The sequence below is a fragment of the Balaenoptera physalus genome, assembly GCF_965194825.1.
Source record: "Balaenoptera physalus genome assembly, chromosome: 1".
NCBI lineage: Eukaryota > Metazoa > Chordata > Mammalia > Artiodactyla > Balaenopteridae > Balaenoptera > Balaenoptera physalus.
Genome location: NC_138882.1, coordinates 52571103 through 52589888, shown reverse-complemented (window position 1 = coordinate 52589888; position 18786 = coordinate 52571103). Strand labels below are relative to the sequence as shown.

General features: G+C 40.2%; 1 protein-coding gene across 5 annotated transcripts in view; it reads left to right on the top strand.

Annotated features, from left to right (window-relative positions):
* Positions 1–18690, top strand: part of RASAL2 (RAS protein activator like 2) — a 403677-nt gene extending 384987 nt beyond the window's left edge. For 4 of the 5 annotated variants that reach the window (XM_082465087.1, XM_082465088.1, XM_082465091.1 and 1 more), the window contains 4 exons: positions 3836–3970; positions 6060–6262; positions 7526–7613; positions 12896–18690. In XM_082465087.1, coding sequence (XP_082321213.1) covers positions 3836–3970; positions 6060–6262; positions 7526–7613; positions 12896–13060 — 591 coding nt within the window. In that variant the 3' untranslated portion in view covers positions 13061–18690. The other variant, XM_082465089.1, reaches the window with a different exon arrangement.
* Positions 18691–18786: the final 96 nt, after the last annotated feature.

Genomic DNA, 18786 nt, shown 5'->3' with positions numbered 1-18786 from the left:
TCTCAGAGCTTACTTACTAATTTAGTCAGCTCTTTCTTTGGTGTTGATAGCAAAAGTGTTATTCATTTATGGGAACCTGACTATTTCAGACTATGGAGAAGCTGAAAGCAACAAGTCTTATTTATATCTAGTAAATAAACAGGGAACCGGCCTGTTCTCAGTCATCCTCAGCATAGCCAGGCTAACTGTAGGATCAGTGAAACTGCTTTCTCAAGCCCTTTTGCCCTAAAGCATTATTATTTTTCCCAGAGAAACCCTATAAAAGCTTTATCTCAAAAGGGTGGTATTCCTAACAGGAATCCGTGCTCCTTTTCATTTCGTCTTTTTCATCCTTCATTTTCTTTAATGATCCACTGTTGGAAGTCAATGGAGAAAATGCTCTTCTTAAGGCTATAGCTAAGCAAGATGGCATCTGAACCATTTACCAACCTCTTTTCTCAATTTCTTTGACTATAAACTAGAGGTATTAAATTTTGTTGTCTATCCAGCTTATAAAGGAGATAGAACAATCACTGAGGAAAAGCCTTTGATGTACTTCCAAAGGATTAGAGGAAAAACATAGGGTATCCTTCTCTTAGCAATAAATTACACTTTGGTAATGAATTCTAAAGAGAATCCAAAGTAATTATAAATGAATAATATTTTATTGAGCATCAATTGTGCAATGACATAGTCACTACCATTCCAAAAGAAAAAAATTCTATGATATATGGTGCCATGCTTCAATGGTCGACAGTCTAATCAGGAAATAAGACCAGAACTCAGAAGACCAATCAAATAGATGTAAAAGACAGTATATAGTTCTTTCATATGAAGAACGTATTACAATAAAAAATAATTTTGAAAAAAATTTTGAAATAAAAATCACCTCCATAGTCTTCAATGTAGATAAAACTATTTCTGATTTGTTCAGTATTACTTTTCTGCTCTTTATAATTATGTAAAGGTTTTATCATAAATACAAGGAATAGTTATATTAGTCTGATTTATTTTTTCAACACTTATTGACCACCTACCGTATGCCATGCAAAGTGCTAGGGTATATGAGGAAGTGGTTGAAAAACAGATTCAACCAATAAAATAGGAATAGACTGGAATGCCCAGTTCCCATTGTACACTGTCTCATAATTCACTGGACATTGTTAGTCCTTCTGAACATATGGTAGCTACCACCAACACCAGTGAAATGAACCAACTCTTTATTTTTACAGCTTCTCACTTTACATGTTATGCCTAGATTACCTAAGAAGTTGTTTTTAATATGCTTTTAGGGGCTAAGATCTCTCTTTAGTATGTTCTTAGGGATACTATTAGTTTATAGTGCATTTATTGGCACTCAATAAATAGTTACTCGTAACAAATCACAGGGGAAGAAAGTTCTTGGGAACAACATATTGTTAACTATAAAGCAGAAAGCTACTGAATTAGCTTCCTTGAAGTTTTAAATTCCAAACATTAAAGTTATTCATTTTAGTGGCTACTTTATCTCAAGCAGCAGCTGAATAGAAAATCCTGGTTTCACAGAAAAGCAGCTCTCCTGTGCCCTACGTGGTAAAGGGATAAGATTCTAAAATTAAAAAGTCATTTGTCTCCTTTAAGTATTGACTTTCTATTAATTTTTAAAGACTCAGAACCACAATATTTTGCCTTTTAGGTGTACATATATCAAATAAAAACCTAAACCCCTTTTTAAACTATTTTTCTCTAAATACTAAAGCAATTTATTGTGCTCTGCTTTCAAAATCCAGTAGGGGGAGAACTAGGGTGTGTGTGTGTGTGTGTGTGTGTGTGTGTGTGTGTGTGTGTGTGTGTGTGTGTGTGTGTGAAGTACCTTGTAGTTTACAAACTGCTTTTACATGCTGTCTCATTTGTTTCTCATAATAACTTTTGAAGTAGATAATTATTATCTTTTTTAATATAAATGATACTATAGTCTATAGATCAGTGTTTCCAAAGTGTGATACTCAAAATTATTTAAGTATACAAGGTATTTAATCAATCATTTAATTATTTTAACACATATTAGAAAAATATCTAACTATTAATATTAAATGTATTTATAAATTTATAATATATATAACATTAAACTCATGATTTTACTGATGATATTGCTTAGCATAAGGACTTAGCTAACTGAAAAAGTTTGTTTTAAAGAGATGATAAATAATATATCAGTGACAACATGGTTATGACAAAAAAAATGAGAATGATATACAAATGAATGAAGTATAAGAAGCCTACCTACCATAGTGGAGATGAAGGTAGACTTTTTAAGAACTGAGGGTACTGAAGTTTAAGACATGTTTATGTTTTGCTTGACACAGGGGAGAAAATGGCTTTAAAGAAGGAATTTCTAAAAGTTCATTCACTGTTGCTTGTGTGTGCCTCAGGCATGAAGCTGTTTTTTATCGATATGTATCTGTAATCTGTTTGTAAATCAGCCAAACCAGGTTCTTCTTCAAACCTTTAGGAAATACCCTCATGCTACTTTTGTATGAATATTTTTTAAAGTCTCTCCCAAATAACCTTTTTGTCTCTGCAACCAATTTTTTTCATCTAGTCTTTCTAAATCTCAAAGTCATCAAGATACCCCTTATTTTAAAATATCTATATATTTAGAGTTTAACCGGGTTTTATTCCAAAATGACATAAAGATTCTTAAGGTACATAGCTCTGCATGGGAGAGAAAATTCCCTTCCAATTATTTATAGAGTATTGGTCCTCAAAATAGAAATTCATTTTAATTATAAAAAGGCTAACTCACATAAAAATGCTTTGTTCTGTCTCTCTTTCTCTCAAGAAAGCCAGAGGAAAAGAATTTGTTGTCTATTTCTAGCATTGTTTATGGAGAAAGCACTAATGTTCAGTAGCCCAATATAAATTATCATATCCAGGGCCAGTTTTCTAAGCATAAATACAGTAATAACATCTAAGCTCTATAGTACTCCATAGTTTCCAAAGAACTTTCACATACATTATATTGTTCAGTCCTTAGAACTCCCTGGGAGATGGTCAGGATAGGTGGTGATGGTGGTGGTAGCCCTATTCAGTAGATTTGGAAAAAAGTATTTAAGAGATTAAGTGACAATGTAAGTAGCAGAATTGCTACTCAAAGCCAGAATTCTTATCACTCTGTATATCTGTTGGAAAAGGGCAATTTATCTAGCTATCCTAACTGGATAGAAATATTCCTTAGACTATGTTGATGTCCATTGTTTTGATCCTGTATTCATCAAGAAACTTTCTGGTAAAATATGGACTTCTGAGTGATGTTAACCCACGAAGAAGTCAATGTCTATAAAAATGACCAATATCACTTTTTTTTCCTCTTTCCCTAAATGGTTGATGTGAAAATTAAGAATTTGGCATTCTGATATATAAATGGGTACCTTGTGAGTTGTTTAGCCTTAATCAATTCCTTGGTTCCTGATCATCCCTGGTTAAGCAGGTGTTTCCTCACCTGAGCAATCAACCATCAACTTGTGCTTTCTTTCTCTCATTCTGTCATCATCATAATTTCATTAGGTAATGACCTAATGAAACCATTGGACTAATTAACAATTTTAAGGCCTTGGCTTTCCCTCTTTGGAGGGAAAAAAAGGCAGGTTCTTAGATGTGATTTCTATTCACAACATTTCAGAATATTTTATTCTTGTACAAATGGATATTCTCTTCCCTCACCCCCAGCCCTTGCAGTAACAAAATATTATTTAGAACTGGGAACATTTATCAGAAGACAGGGATCACAATTATGTCTTCTAAGAATAGCTCTCTTTGTGAAACATAACTGTGGATGAGCTCTTTTGGGAGATGCTAATAGGTATTTCTGACGCAGGTTCAGTCACCTGTGGACTCTGCCACAATGTCCCCAGTAGAGAGGACAGCAGCCTGGGTTCTGAACAATGGGCAATATGAAGAGGATGTAGAAGAAACCGAGCAAAATCAAGATGAAGCCAAGCATGCCGAGAAGGTAGAACCTAGTCTGTCTTTATTGCCCACACAGTGATAGGCCACCCAAAGGGTCGTCTAGCCAAGGAGATGATCTCCCCAGGGTCCCCAACTTCAGCTCCACCTCTTATGTTAACCCTTATATGCGTATCTGTGTATGATAATTCAGTAGTGTCTGTGTTTGAAAATATGCGGAAATGTCCATCAAGCTGGGGTGGGAGGATTAGCTCTAATTTTTTTTTTTTTTTTTAATATGAGTTGCCTTAACTTGGAGAAAACTCTGCTACTCATTTCTAGTCATTTTAGGTGAATATTTAGTGTTTCTGTATAACTAACCATAGTCAAGATTACCCTTGGACTAGACTTCCTTTCTATATCTTTGTAATGATTTTGTCTTTTTTTGTTTTTGTTTGTTTATTTATTTATTTATTGGCTGCGTTGGGTCTTCGTTGCTGTGCACGGGCTTTCTCTAGTTGCCACAAGCAGGGGCTACTCTTTGTTGCGATGCACGGGCTTCTCATTGCAGTGGCTTCTCTTGTTGCAGAGCACAGGTTCTAGGCACATGAGCTTCAGTAGTTGTGGCTTGCAGGCTTCAGTAGTTGTGGCTCGTTGGCTCTAGAGCGCAGGCTCAGTAGTTGTGGTGCACGGGATTAGTTGCTCCGCGGCATGTGGGAATCTTCCCAGACCAGGGCTCGAACCCGTGTCCCCTGCATTGGCAGGCAGATTCTTAACCACTGCGCCACTAGGGAAGTCCCTTTTTTTGTTTTTCTTTTCACCTTTTCTGGGTAAAGAACTTGTAACACTATAGCTGATTTTTTAAAAGACATTGACTAAAAAAAAAAAAGAAAAAAGAAAAGACATTATCTATTGCTTCAGTTTTGTTTCGTTTCGTTTTGTTAAGAAAAGTTGACATGAAGAATAAGGATTATCAAACAAGAACATTGACATCATGTATGGCATTACCTCATTTAATTAACAACCAGACAAGTAGCTTCTGCTTACTTATCAGCAGGATCCTAAACTATGCTTATTGATGCAGTCTACCTCTTCAAACTGTATAAGAACTGTCATCTTTGACCTTCTGGATTAATAAGCATAGTGTAGGACCATGATGTTGGATAAGCAGAAGCTAACTGTCTGATTGTCAATTAAATGGAATATTATGTAAAAATACATTGCATTTTACAAAGCAGCATACAGATTTATCATTAATTACTAATGAATTTAAATAGGCCATATACAAGAAAGCTTAATGCTTCTCGCCTCACCCAGAAATTTGACATTCCAGTTACTCAAACCCCAACCCACAGCAGCTTCAGTACAAGAAAGGGCCACGTAACCAATTGAATTATATAAAGCTTTAGTGAATATAAATGTATATAAAGCTTTAGTGAGAAAACAGACATATGTGTTCCAACAAGCAGTAGCAAACTGGGCAGATGAACGACATCATGAAAATAGGCCAAGAGGCAGTATTAATCAGCCCCAGAGAACATGTAGGCCTTTTGCTTAGAGCTTGTGACCTGAATGGTTTACGCTTTTATAGCTGGGGAGAAAGCAGCCATAAAATTCTATTTATTCGTTTAGTAACTTAACATTATGGAAGTGCTGCTTGCTCTCTAAAGGGCTGGCTCTAGTAGGGTGAAAGAATGGCAGTCTGATGAGTGAAGGCATGTCAGAGATCCTACAGTACAGGTGATGATACAGAAATCTTTTCTGATGTAGACCACTGGCTTTTGGCTTATTTTAAGTTATCTGTCAGGCTTCTAAGTGCTTGATCTTTTTTTTTCCTGCTCCCATTTGATACCGTCACAGATTGGATGTGGCTTGCAGGAACTGGTGGTTTAATGTGGAGAGTGATACATAAATGATATAGATTTGGAATGCCAAGGTCAGATGAAAAATGTAATTTTAGGAGGTGGGCAGAGCTCCTAAGTGATGCCTGTTGATAATTTTAAAGAACATCAGCAGCCCGTGGGATGGCAGTTCAGGCAGCCTCCAGCTCCATTGCCTAGGGTTTCTTTCGTAAAAAATAAATCACTCACGACTAAAACCAGCGTAACTCCAGTATTTCTCTCCTTGTCTGTGGCGCCTCTTCTCCTCTGCTCTAGTACGAACAGGAAATTACGAAACTGAAGGAGCGCCTGCGAGTGTCCAGCCGGCGGCTAGAGGAGTATGAGCGCCGGTTGCTGGTGCAGGAGCAGCAGATGCAGAAGCTGCTGCTGGAGTACAAGGCCCGGCTGGAGGACAGCGAGGAGCGGCTGCGCAGGCAGCAGGAGGAGAAGGACAGCCAGATGAAGAGCATCATCAGCAGGTTAGAGGTCGCCTGGCGGTGGACGTGGGCTGGGTAGCCAGGGCTGCGAAGAGGTGGGACGATGACCCAGAGAATCCTAAAGCAATGGCAGCAAAAGCCATTTTCCACTCTACGTGTCCTCTGTGGTACTTGGTACAAAGGTGACGGCTGACTATATCTCTTACGCTTTTCTAAATGGGAGACCTTAGTGCACGTCCTTTGAAGATAGAGGTAGTCTATTTTCCTTTAGTTGTAACGATTAGAAAAAATTAAAACTTAGTGACTCCCTTGAGAGGTCTCAGAGGAAAACTGAATCTTAAAAATGTACGTATTCAATGTCCAAGGCTAACTTAGTTTTTTAGAACAAGCCCAGAGAGGTGGAAGGGAGTTTCATGGGATGTCTTTAGGGCCAGAGAATCAAGGGAGAAGGCCAGGGACGTCCAAGGGAGGCTAAGGGAGGGGGCAATTTTACCAAATGCTACATAGCACTTACTATGGGCCAGGTACTTTTCTAAGCACTTTACAGATAAAATTTGTTTAATCTGTTAATAATAATTTGATTAATGCCAACCTCTGAAGTAGGCATTATTATTATTCTCATTTTACAAATAAAGAAACAGGCAACAAATTCATTAAGTCACTTGCCCAAGGTCACTTAGTGTTGCTGCTGGGATTTGAAGCCACGAAGTCAAGCCCCAGAGGCCATGCTCATGACCACTGTGCTTCAGTGTTGTTAAATGCTGTAGGCAGGTCAAGTAACTTAAAGTCAGAGAAGGTTTGCTGTTTTAGCAGCACAGAAGTATTTAGCAGTCTTACCGAGAGGCTTTTCATGGAGTTAAACATCAGGGGGTTAAGATGTGAATGGTGGATGAGAAAGAAAGTAGACCTACTATGTGTAGAGTACGCTCTGAGGAAACTTAGCTGTTCAGGGGAAGAGGAAGGTCACCTGTTACAAGACAACAAGATTAAGAGAGGGTTTGGTTTTTGTGGGTTGGTTTGCTATTTTAAGATGAAATAAGTTGTGCTGAGGAAAGGATCTGATAGAAAAGAGGGAGATGATAATTGTGGGAATGCTATTCCAGAGGAGGTGAAAATCCAGTCCCAGTAGAGAAATCAACTTTGGATGTCTTCTTCTAAGGTGGGTGAGAAGATAGAGCATGGTTGCAGACCTTGTACTAGGAAGGAGTGGCAGTACTGAGCTGTCCTGAGTGCGGGTTTCTTGTCCTCTATGTTAGCCAGCTCTCTCCTTGAAGATGTTGATCTCTCCTTACTACCCAATTCTAGGCTAATGGCTGTGGAAGAGGAATTGAAGAAGGATCATGCTGAGATGCAAGCAGTTATCGATGCAAAGCAAAAAATAATTGATGCACAGGTAAGCAGATTCTCAATCTAGTGGAAGGCACTTGTTTATAATAACTGTTATCTCCTGACTTCCCACCCCTTGCAAATGCCAAGGCACATGATGGACAATAGGTCACTGGAAAGTTCTCAGCATTACCTTTTGAAGAGTAAAAGAGTTTCTTTGTGACCTCTATGACCTTTCCTTTCCTTTACTGGTGACAAGTCTGTTAACCTAGCAAAGTTTTAGCGTGCTTAGTGCAGTTGCTCGACAAATCTCAACCTAGTGCATGATGGGGTTTACTTCTTTCCTTCTGGAAAGGAGGGCATTCTCTAAGGGGGTACCTGTGAAAAGTACACTGCATGTGTCTGGCTTGTGACCTCCACTGACCATTGCTTGGCTATGATGTTCACAGTCTTGTCAGTCACGTCCACTGTGCCATCAGCCTCTGGCCCCAAACAGTAGTCTAGCTGCAGGGGAAAGACAGGGTGGTGAAAGGTACCCTTCCTTGTTATTCTTTTGGTTCTGGATTTGGCATTGATGCCTGGGATTCGCTTGGCTGCCCTTCTCTGTTGGCGCTGTGCTTGGAGAGCCTCTTTTGGTTGATGAAATCGGAACCTGGGCCTCTGCTCACTGCAGCTTCTACCTGTGACAATAATGGCATGACGGACCACTGCCAAGAGCACCCCCTCCCAGGTTCACGTCAGTGATCAGAGCAAAACCCAGGAGGCAGGAAATGTTTCTAATTCCTTTTTCATTTTATCAGTGCAAAACATGGTTGTATTTCTTAGAGTGAAACAAATAACAAACGGCAGTGCAGCTTGGATGTGGCTGGTCTGGCCACTGAATGCATCACCTCCCTGAAGACCACCCAGCCAGGTTCGCATTTCTCACCCTTAAGTACCATATCATTTCCCTAAGCTCTGAAATCAAAATGGGAGCAAGGACTTTATGTCCAACTTTCTTCTCTCCTTATCAGCCAGTAGTCAGTCTATGGTAGAGCCCCCAGTATTCTTAAACAGGCATTTTACCCCCAGTCTAGTTTCCTGACGGGGCTAACATGGGATGGGGTTTATTTTTCAAAGGAATTGGGAGTAAGGCTGAAAGCGCAGCCGTGGGAAGAATGCGTCATGGGCCTCCTACTCCCTCACATACGCGAGACCCGGAAGTCGAGTGTGAGTTGTCATGCTCTCTCGTCAGCACGGTTCCCAGAATATTTTGGACCCTTGAACTCTGCAGTTTCTGGATATCTAGACCTCCTAAGAGTCAGAAGAAAGTTCTTACTTGGTCCATTTTTTAAACTTTTCTAGGTGTCCCCAAGGTAGGTGAGGGAAGGGTAGCAGAGACAAGGCCTTCTCGACAGACACACTGTAAAAATTCATCTGAGAGGCTTCAGAGAAACAGCCTGGATAAAGAAGGCAATTTAGTCAGGAAAACAAGTGTTGATAAGTGTTCACTTTGGGATCTTCAATATGACGGTGTAAAGCAGAGAGAGTTCTATTAATAACTACACCCGAATAGATTTTAGTTCTAATGAGATCATACAGACCGTTTTAATAATTTCAGCTTGTCTAAAACCGTGTCAGTCTTAAGCAGAGGGAGCTTGGGGGTGTCGTAGTCGTGGCTCTGTGCATATAGTATTTCCACTTTCTCGGTTGCCTGTCAAGACAACCTCATCATTAGCTTCTGAAGATTTCTACCCCACCCCTGCCCCCCATTTTGACATCTAGGGTAAGATGACCAGGTATGAAGCATGAGTCATAGGCATAGAAGATGAAAGCAAGGGAGGGAATCAGGTTCATCAGGGCTCAAAAACTCTGGAAAGTAAGGACCTTCTCTCAGTTAACACGAGGGCGTCACCATTCAGGAATGGGAGAACTCTTATCCTCAAAGCATCAGTCAATGTCAGACTTGTGGTCTGGCTAAACTAGGTAACAGTTTGGGTCCATATTTCAGGCAGTGGTTTTCAAATGGTTTGATTCTGTGGACTATTTTGGTGGAACCAGAGATACCTTCCATAGATTGCTTTCCATCTGCTCCTGCTGACCATTCAAGAACAAGGGCTTCTCTCAACTAAATTTATTACTATATAATAAATTTTCTACTGGAGGCTCACTATGGATCCCTAAAGAACACTTGGAGAATCCATTAGACCACATTTTGAAAACCACTGTACCATGCACAGCACAGATGATAAACACTAAAACTAGTTTTTTAAAAAATTATAATCTCCTTAAAAGGAAGGTTTCCCAGTTCCAGCTGTTGTCTCACTGATACATTAAAATCTTATTCTAGCAAAAGACTATGAAAATCCTTTAGTGTCTTTTGTAACAAATGACTTTTCCTTTGAAAGGATAAATCTTACATCTTAAGTGTTTGATGGAGCAGAGCAGCCCTTCTGGCATTATTTAATAGAATGAGGACATGTTTGGGGGTGAAAGCTTCCCAGCGAGGGAACCCATACTTTTATGTCCCTGACATCTGCCTTGGTGCCACTGGCAGTTAAAAAATATTTCTGAAATGAATTGTTTTCCTTATACTAGCGATGGGCCCAACATTTCCCAAAACAGGACAGGTCAGGTACCCAGCGAACTGGTTTCCATCTTCTCTCTCAGCAGCCCTGTGCCCCTACAGACAAGGCTGGTCCCTGAACTCAGCCTCTCCATCTCCTCGAGTCAGTTTATGCTCCAAAGGCCCCACCGGGGTCAGCCACTTTCTACTGGAACCGGGAGAGGATGAGTACTCCCCTGGTGACCCTGTCCTGGGCCTTGTAGCAGCACCATGGAGATCCTGGTGATGGTACTAAGGGACCATTTCTTAAACGTCAGACCAGGGGCTGTGCCACCTTTCACCCCCCAGGATCTCTCCATGTGACTCAGATGGAGAACTTCCTCCTAGGAGAAGCAAGCAGCTGCCTAGTTACTGTTGCAAGTGATATCTCCGCTGTGTTAAATTACAGGTCATAAATGGAGATGAGATTATGCAAACAGGCAAGTAACCCGTCCATTCTCTAGCTGAGCAGTTCCCAGCCCTGGCCCGGTACACTGGCCTCCTACACATTCCAGCTCCTGCACTCCCCACACTTGAAATCCTTCCTGTCAGGCAGGAACTAGATTGCTTTGCCATTCAATCCAGGCAGAATGGAGAAGTCAAGGCCATCTTTTGCCAACTGAACTTGACTTTCAAAAGTCCCTGTTTGATTTTTTTTTCTTTTATTTTTTGTTTTACTTTGAAAGGTTGGCAGTGGGGGGAGTTACAGAAGGGAGTTTCTCCACTTGGAAACTTTCAACTGTTTAGTAGAAGGGCTGCTTGACTTCAGCTGTTACTTTTGCAGGAAATAAATAAATACAATCATTCTTAGCCTTTTTTGACCCTTTAAGAATCAAATAATTTTTCATGAATGCCTAATTTCTTTGGATCAACTCTAAAGAATCCTGCACTCCTTAGAAATGAGGCATGATAATTTATCCTAATACTAAAATATCTTTTCTTTTTTAATCATTTTTAGATATTACCAGGTTTTCTGCTTAGAGATCATTTCTAACCATAGGGGGAAACATCATATCTGGCTCCCACCCCTTTTCTCCTGGTAACCACTGGCCAACCCTTACTTACTGACTTTTAAAAGATCTACTTGTTATCCCAGTAAATTCCACTGGCTGTAATTTTTTTAATTATTATTTTTTTAAAAGCCTTGTAGTTCTTTCTTTCTTTGAGTTTTGCTTATCCTTAAAACAAGTTACCTTCCCAAAGTAAAAAGCATCTTAGGCTAGATTAGGGGCTAGTTAATAATGCTGATTTTTTTGTATCTTACCACCTGAGTTCTCCATCAGGGAAAGGAAAAAAAAAAAATGTTAGTAATAACAAGTGTGAGCTAGTTTTTTTTCATACTTTTGAAACTGTGACCACCAGCCCTGCTGCCATACAGATCCCCGCCCCACCCCCAAAGCAGGAGATTAAAGGGAAGCCTTACTTGATGCTGTTGTTGCATATGCTTTTACCTAAATTTCCCCCCAGGGCAGTGGTCTTCACTCTGCATCCTTGGGCAGCTCGTTTCGGCACAGCAGTGCTGCTCACGGCCCTGTGGAGCTATGCTGTAACAGCAAGGAATAGCATCTAACCCTCAGCCCTTGTATGTCCTCTCTGAACCTGACCATGACTATCCTTACCACGCTTTTCCCCGAGTAAAACACTCCCTAGGTAGGAAAGCTCTTTTTGGCTTTGGGGATTGTTCCTCACATGCTTTTTTTCCCTTTTTTTTTGATATCATAGATGTAGGTAAAGACTGTCCTTCTCAGCGTTAACTTGTTTTCTAAAAAATGGCAACTTCATGTAGGAAAGGTTCTAGGATGATTTACCTAGCTGCTGAAGCTAAGATTAGGATTTCTCTCCTAGTCTTTGTGAGACTGATATTTTGATGGGATGATTTTTATTTTTGTTTAATTTAGATGAGCCTACTTTTCTCTAGATTGCCATTTTTTCCCTCTTTTTTCTCTTGGTTTTTTTTTGTGTATTCAACAGTCTTTGGTTCCAAAATATTGGTTCTAAGCCTTTCCCCCCCCCCCCCCCAAGATTCAAAAGTAAAATGAAAGCAGTCTCCTTATTGGGTAGCTTTCCTGGAGTACCTCTGAGCTGGAATGAGTCTAGGAGCTTGTGTTCTCTGTTCGTTTTCATGTGTTATGTTTCTGGCATCCCCCTTTGGCCACATCTCTCTTCCCATATTCAAGTAACTCCTTGGTCTGAGCTTTTGGCTGCTTCTCCCCCTCTTGCCGCTGCATCCTCACTTTGTTGGTGACTATAAACTGCCACCATGTATTGTTTCAGTTTTGAGCACCATGTGAATTCTTTCCAAATGTGACTGATGTGACCCCTTCGGGGTCTAAGAACCCATAGATCACATGCACTTCTCCTCTGTGAAATGAAACCTCTGGTGCTTCTTTCTTTGCCACCTAATCCCCATGTTTTAGTTTTGACCCAAAGTACTTAATACAGCAAGGCAGCTTGACACCTCTGTTTCATAGTCCGAGGTAACACATGGTGTCATTTTTACATGATGTCCTAGGGTCTCAAGGGATGATTAATAACAAATCTTGCTATGCTGAAAGGAAAAAAGAGAGAAAATAAACACAGACCCATTGGGCTCAGGGGAAGCTGGCCTGACTAGGGTGCAGAAAGAGGCAGAGACGTTCCATTTGTCTGGGAAGCATCATGTGTACTGCTGTTTGATAGAAAGCATTAGAACAGTCATTCAGTAGAATATTACGGTGTAGTTGCCTGCGTGGAGCCAGAATAAAGCCATGATTGGTGTGTTGTAGGAAAAACGGATCGTGTCGCTGGATTCGGCCAACACCAGACTGATGAGTGCGCTGACCCAAGTGAAGGAGCGGTACAGCATGCAGGTCCGCAATGGCATCTCCCCCACCAACCCCACCAAGCTTTCCATCACGGAGAATGGTGAATTCAAAAACAGCAGCTGCTGACGGGCTTTGTGAATAGACAGACTGTGGGAGGAGACAGAAGGAAATGCCCCCGCTCTCCTATCCCCAGCCCTCTCCCCAGCCACACCAGGTTTACAGAATGTTGCTACTTCAGAACAGCAGGGTGGCGAGCAACTCTCCAATGAAGAAAGGAACCTTGTCTTTCAGGGCATAAGGCTAAGACTTCCAAGGTCGACGCTCCCCCCCCCCCACCCCGCCCCCCACCCCCACCCCACGCCCCCCATCCCTGTGTACATAGGGAACTTAGTTCTGGGCCATGTACAGAAAATACCACTGTAATATACCCAAAGGAAGTTAATAATGTAGATTACCTTTTTAATTATTGCTATTTTTATTATTGTTGTCCTCTTGTTGAAAGCACTGCAGTTGTTAGAGGAGGCAAAGTAGGAGCTACATGTGAATGAGAGATGAGCCTGGCGGCTCAGCTGGTAGAGACCACGTGTCTGTCTGATAGAGCACACAGACCGCAGTAGGACATTGTCAGAATGAATTTTTCAGGGATTCCTCTGCCAGTTTAAAAACCCCACTCCGGTTCCCTTGTCCTTTAGGAAAACATGCAAATACCGAGATCCAAACACAACAGTTTATCCCATTGATCAACCAAGACTGGTTCTGGATGGACAGCTATCTGATTTGGGGATACACTGTTCCAGAGGACACAGATAAGAGCTGTTGTATCAAAGCTGGACTTCAGGAGTGATTTCTGTTCAACTCCTGTTGATGTTTATTTCCTTCTGTCTGTAGCAGACGGGAATTTTCCATTTTAGATAGGGGGCTTTTTTTTTTACCCCAGTTGTAATAAAGGGTGTTCTTTTTCCTCTTTAGAGTTTACAAAACTATAAATATTTGTGTCTCTATAAACCATCTGCATCTTCACACCCACTTGCCCTTTCCTCCCCCATGGTGGGAGCAGTCAACACCAACAGGGTTTACTCTCCCCTGGAGAGGTTATTCAAATATGCTGTCCATAAGCCATCCGAAATAAACACCCTTTCTTCCATACAGAAAAGGGCTAACCATACCATACCGTGGCAGGAATCTCTGAATATTTCCTATCAAAAAATTTTTTTCTATTTGTAAGTTATAATTTTGGTTTGGGATAAAGATTTTACCCGGTGTACTAGCAGATCTCTGGGCAGGGTAATTTTATCTCAATCTTTAACTTTTAAATTGCTTCTTCCTCTAATCCCCTCAGTAAAATTTAGAAAAGAAATCCAAATCTGAAGCATTGCTCTCTTAAAAGTCATGATTACTCTTAATGAAAAATAAAATACTAAAAGTGGGAGGACAGCACATTCCAGCTGTTATTCCCATGCTCTTTGTAGATTTGGCAATAATAACCCAGTTTCACTAGCTGTCATCGTTGGCTTTATTGTAGGACAGATTTATTGTAGGACAGAAACAGTCATGGAAGCTAAGTTACTTCCTTTTTTCCAGAGGTGTGAAATGTCATCTTGAATGCAACCTTGATTATCAGAAGTATGGAATGTTACAAGTTAAACAGACATTATATTTACAAGTATATATACACATATACTCACACATATGTACATATAACTGCACAAATAGGAAAAGTTCCTGCCTTCTATGCTGTTGGATATAATGTTTAAAGGGGTTAGAATCTCTTTAAGCAAGATCTAAGCAATTGTTTATATTGAGAAAGCAAAAACATTTCTCAAGTAAGTTAATGATGTTTATTTGAAATTATAAACTTTAAGGAATTTTTTTTTAAGAAGGAAAAGGAGAAAGGAGGGGGAAAAAAAACCACCTGAGGAAGCCATAGACCTGGAGTGAGTGTTTCCACATAACAGAATACTTATAAGGAGACGAGAGAATATTTATTGTGTCCCCTTTTGGGTGAAGCCCCGACAGAGACACCAAGCCTCCATTTCCACCGCACCCCCAGGCTTGCATTCTGACCTCTTAAGCACTGCCCTCAGGTGGGTCTTTGTGTTGGGCCTTGCATCTCGGCAACCTCACCATGGTCCCCAGCCCACAACCTTTTCAAACATTTCCCCTTCGTAACACTCCTGTCTCTGCCAGTCAGAGATCTAAATCAGGAGCTGCCCAGTGTGCTTATCTGATCTGCAGACTTCATGCCCACATGTATTGGCATTTGTGTATTTTCTTGACCCGTGATCATTATTTTACAAATTCTTCTCTCTTCCCTCCAAGCTGAGGGCACACTGTGGCCAAATGACTTATTTTAATAGGAAAGAAACATTACCAATTCTGAAGCAGTGCTTCGTGTTTGGGGAGAGGGTATGTAAACATAGGTCTGTTCTTGTTTGTGGCTATTTTCAGCTCTAGCCATTCTTTATAAAAGTCTTCAGAAAACCTGGTAAAAGAATGGTCAGTTTCAGTGGCCTTAAGTATGTAACATGGGTGATGTCTTACATTGAGGTTTGGAAGCTCTCAGGTGGTGGTTACGGATGACAGAGGACTGATAAACTATATTGGAGGGTTGGGGGACACAAAATCAAATATGTTTTTGATGGATGCAGTACATCTTGTCGGCATTATGGGAGCTTCTTAGAGGGCTGCCTACTTTGGAAGATTAGATGCCCAAAATGTTTGGATAGCTTATGCAGCCCTCTATTATCAGGTTATCTTGAATGAAGAGAAAAGAGTAAACAAATAATAAAATTAGAGGTAAGCTAGGAGTTCAGTGTAGTTGCCAGATGTTAAAGTTTAGATTATCCTTTGAACCTATTCCTGTCCGAATATTTTTCTGAGTATTTCTTTAGAGAATGCTGCAGTCTATAGAACTTATTCTGAAAGATTTTTTTTTTAAGTATGGAAAAAGTCAGCAACAGCTGATAATTTTTATGGAGGTATTGCTTAATTGGCTTTTCTTCAGCCCAGATAAGTGCATACCTCTCTTGCTGGGAGGAGGTGTATGGTTGAAGAGAAGTGGGTGGATTATGATAGCATGTCTTGCACTCCTTCTAACACCCAACACATCACCACATGGTGGGGTGCAGCATAGACCAAGGCTGAATGGAATTTGGAATTCCGGTGAAGTGCTTGCAAAATGCTTGTCCAGATGACAACCAGATTTGGCCATTAACAAGGACAATGTTGGTAGGATTTAGGAAAAGAGCTTTATATTTTCCTTTTATTTTCACTGGAGCAATAAGCTTTCTGAGCCGAAGCAGCAAAAAGGAGTAACATTTCCTTCAAGTCATCACATTACCTGAGTCTCTGCAATACAAGCCATGAAGGAGGGGAGATTATAACTAGGTAACAATGACAAACACTTGAGCACTTACTATGATCCAGGCACTATCACCAAGATACTGTTGGGGTCCAGGGCAGTCTGTTGTAAGGGAAATGTGGTAAAATGAGGTAATCATGCTGCTGTAACGTTGCCTTTTCACTTGGCGTTGAGTTGGTCAGAATTAGCTTTCTCTAGTCTGCTTCTACCTTTACCTTTCCCTGTAATGGTGTTGCACAGTGAAAGAAAAAGTAGGATTTCCTGTCTACGACTGCTGTATGCCCTTGAGAATTAACTTGACTTTAAAAGTAAAGCTTTTTAGATCTTAGTCTATTTATGGATCTGTAGCTCTACCGACCCTCGTTTCTCACTCTGTCCTCAGAAGTACACTGGGTTGAGAGCAGTTCTTTTTTGGAAGCCCCAGAGCAAGACAGTTGCCATCAAGTGAGTTTGATTACAATTTGTTCTGCCTTCCATCTAGGTTTAGTTCCAGTTACGTCCAGTTTGGTCTTTCTGAGAAGGCTGGTTGTGGGACTGAACTTGGGGAAGGAACCCTCCTTGGGATTTACCTAAGGCCCATGTGACCCTGACTAGAGTTGACACCAGACTAGCCTTGTCACTGGGCCTGACTCAGCAGCTCTGGAGCCCACACCGTACCTTCCCTGTGTCTTCACCTTTGGGAGGGTCACCTTCTACAGATTATGGAAAACCAAAAGGGCTTTCTTCTCCATTCCCCTTCCCTTTTTCAAGTCTGATAGTGAAGTCTCCTGCTCGCTTCAACAGTAAATAGTTGCCTTCCCACCCCTTACCTGAGGGCCAAGAATTTGGGATACTTTGTTTTTATCAATATGTCAATGGAAAGGACCTATTTTGCTAGTTTTTTTAAAAGCAAGATATGTTGGGGTGTTGAATTTTTAAATAGAATCTCTTTTTGTGTTTGAGTGAGTGTTATTAGTTCTAGAAGCATACTGTCATGACCCAGTTATGAATGCTCTTGAGTTTAGGAAGGACAAATGTGATGAAATTTGCATGAGACAGAATAAATATCTTATGAGGAGTGAAAGAACCTGAGGAAGATACATGATCCAAAAGGGGACTAATGCATAGCAGCCTTCTCCATAGCCCAACGGTTCAAGGAAACAGGAGGATTTATATCCTTTGCCCAATCTCGAAATACATAGATATATAGAAAGGCCGTTTCTGTAGACAACATGTGGGTACCCACACAAAACACACAATTCCTAGGGCTTCCTTTTTCTGAATGTTAATCCATCTTACAGAGCAGTGATTCCCAAACTTCCTTGAGATTTTTTAGATTTTATGCTCTCCTTTGTTAGATTTTACGACAGTGGTTCTTTCCTCTTTAAAATGTACCATATGTGTTATATGTATATATAAGTTAAAATGACTTGAAATTTGGCTTGACATTGTCTCAAGAACCCTAGATATCATTATTGATACCTTGGGGAGTCACAGAAAGAAAGTTGAATATCACTGATGTGACAGTAGGATACAGAAAGAAATAGCTTTGGTTCCTGATCAGTTAATCCTCAGGTGTTTGAGGAACCAACCCAGCAAGGCTTGGCGATGAGCCACCCAAGGAAAGCCAGGTGGTCGTTTGTGTCCAGATTTCAGCATGCATTTTAATTTCCTATTCAGTTCTTATTTTTCAGTGCCCTTGTTTTTCCCTAGGAAATGTTTTAGTTTGGGATTTAAAACCAGATATATCTGTTGTAGAAAGATTTCCACAGAATCTGTGTTTTAGGGGCCTCGATCATCTGTGTGGGGCTACAAACATTTAAGAATAACTGTCATATTTATGTCACTTCTGAACTCCCAAGGGAAAAATTTCAATTCCCAGTTCACCAAAAGGTTAAATACTAATTGACCACTATCCTGCAGAAGATTTGAAATAAATAGTACAGGTTAAATTTTGACTGGTGCTTAGACATTTCCTAGTTAACACTAAAATTAACTCAAAGCAGACAGCAGCCCATTAATCTGAATCAATCACACCTGTGAGGAACTTCTAAATTTGATTTTGTTTTTCATCTCCAGGGCCTTAATAAGAGTGTGTTAATACACATGACTATTTTACAATGATAGCTCTAAATAATTTATTTTTTATTTCAAGAAAGAGAAATACACATTAGAAAAACAAAACCCAAGATTTTATTTTATTTTTAAAGCCATATTTTTGTGCTAGTGGCACTTAGATTGTTCCATATGTGAGATCCATATCTGCATTTCATTACCTGGGTTTGTTCTAAAAGAAGATTTATTTTTGTTCTGTGAATAATTTTTGACGGTTCTTGTACATGTACAGATATAGATACGTTTGAGGTCTTTTATTGATATTCCTACAAAGAATACAAATAAACTTTAACTTTAAACATTTCAGACTAAAGTTGCTACTGTATTTGACATATTACTGTTTGACTTCTAGCATGTTATCTGGGTGATTAGGACACTTGGAGAAAAACCAGAAATA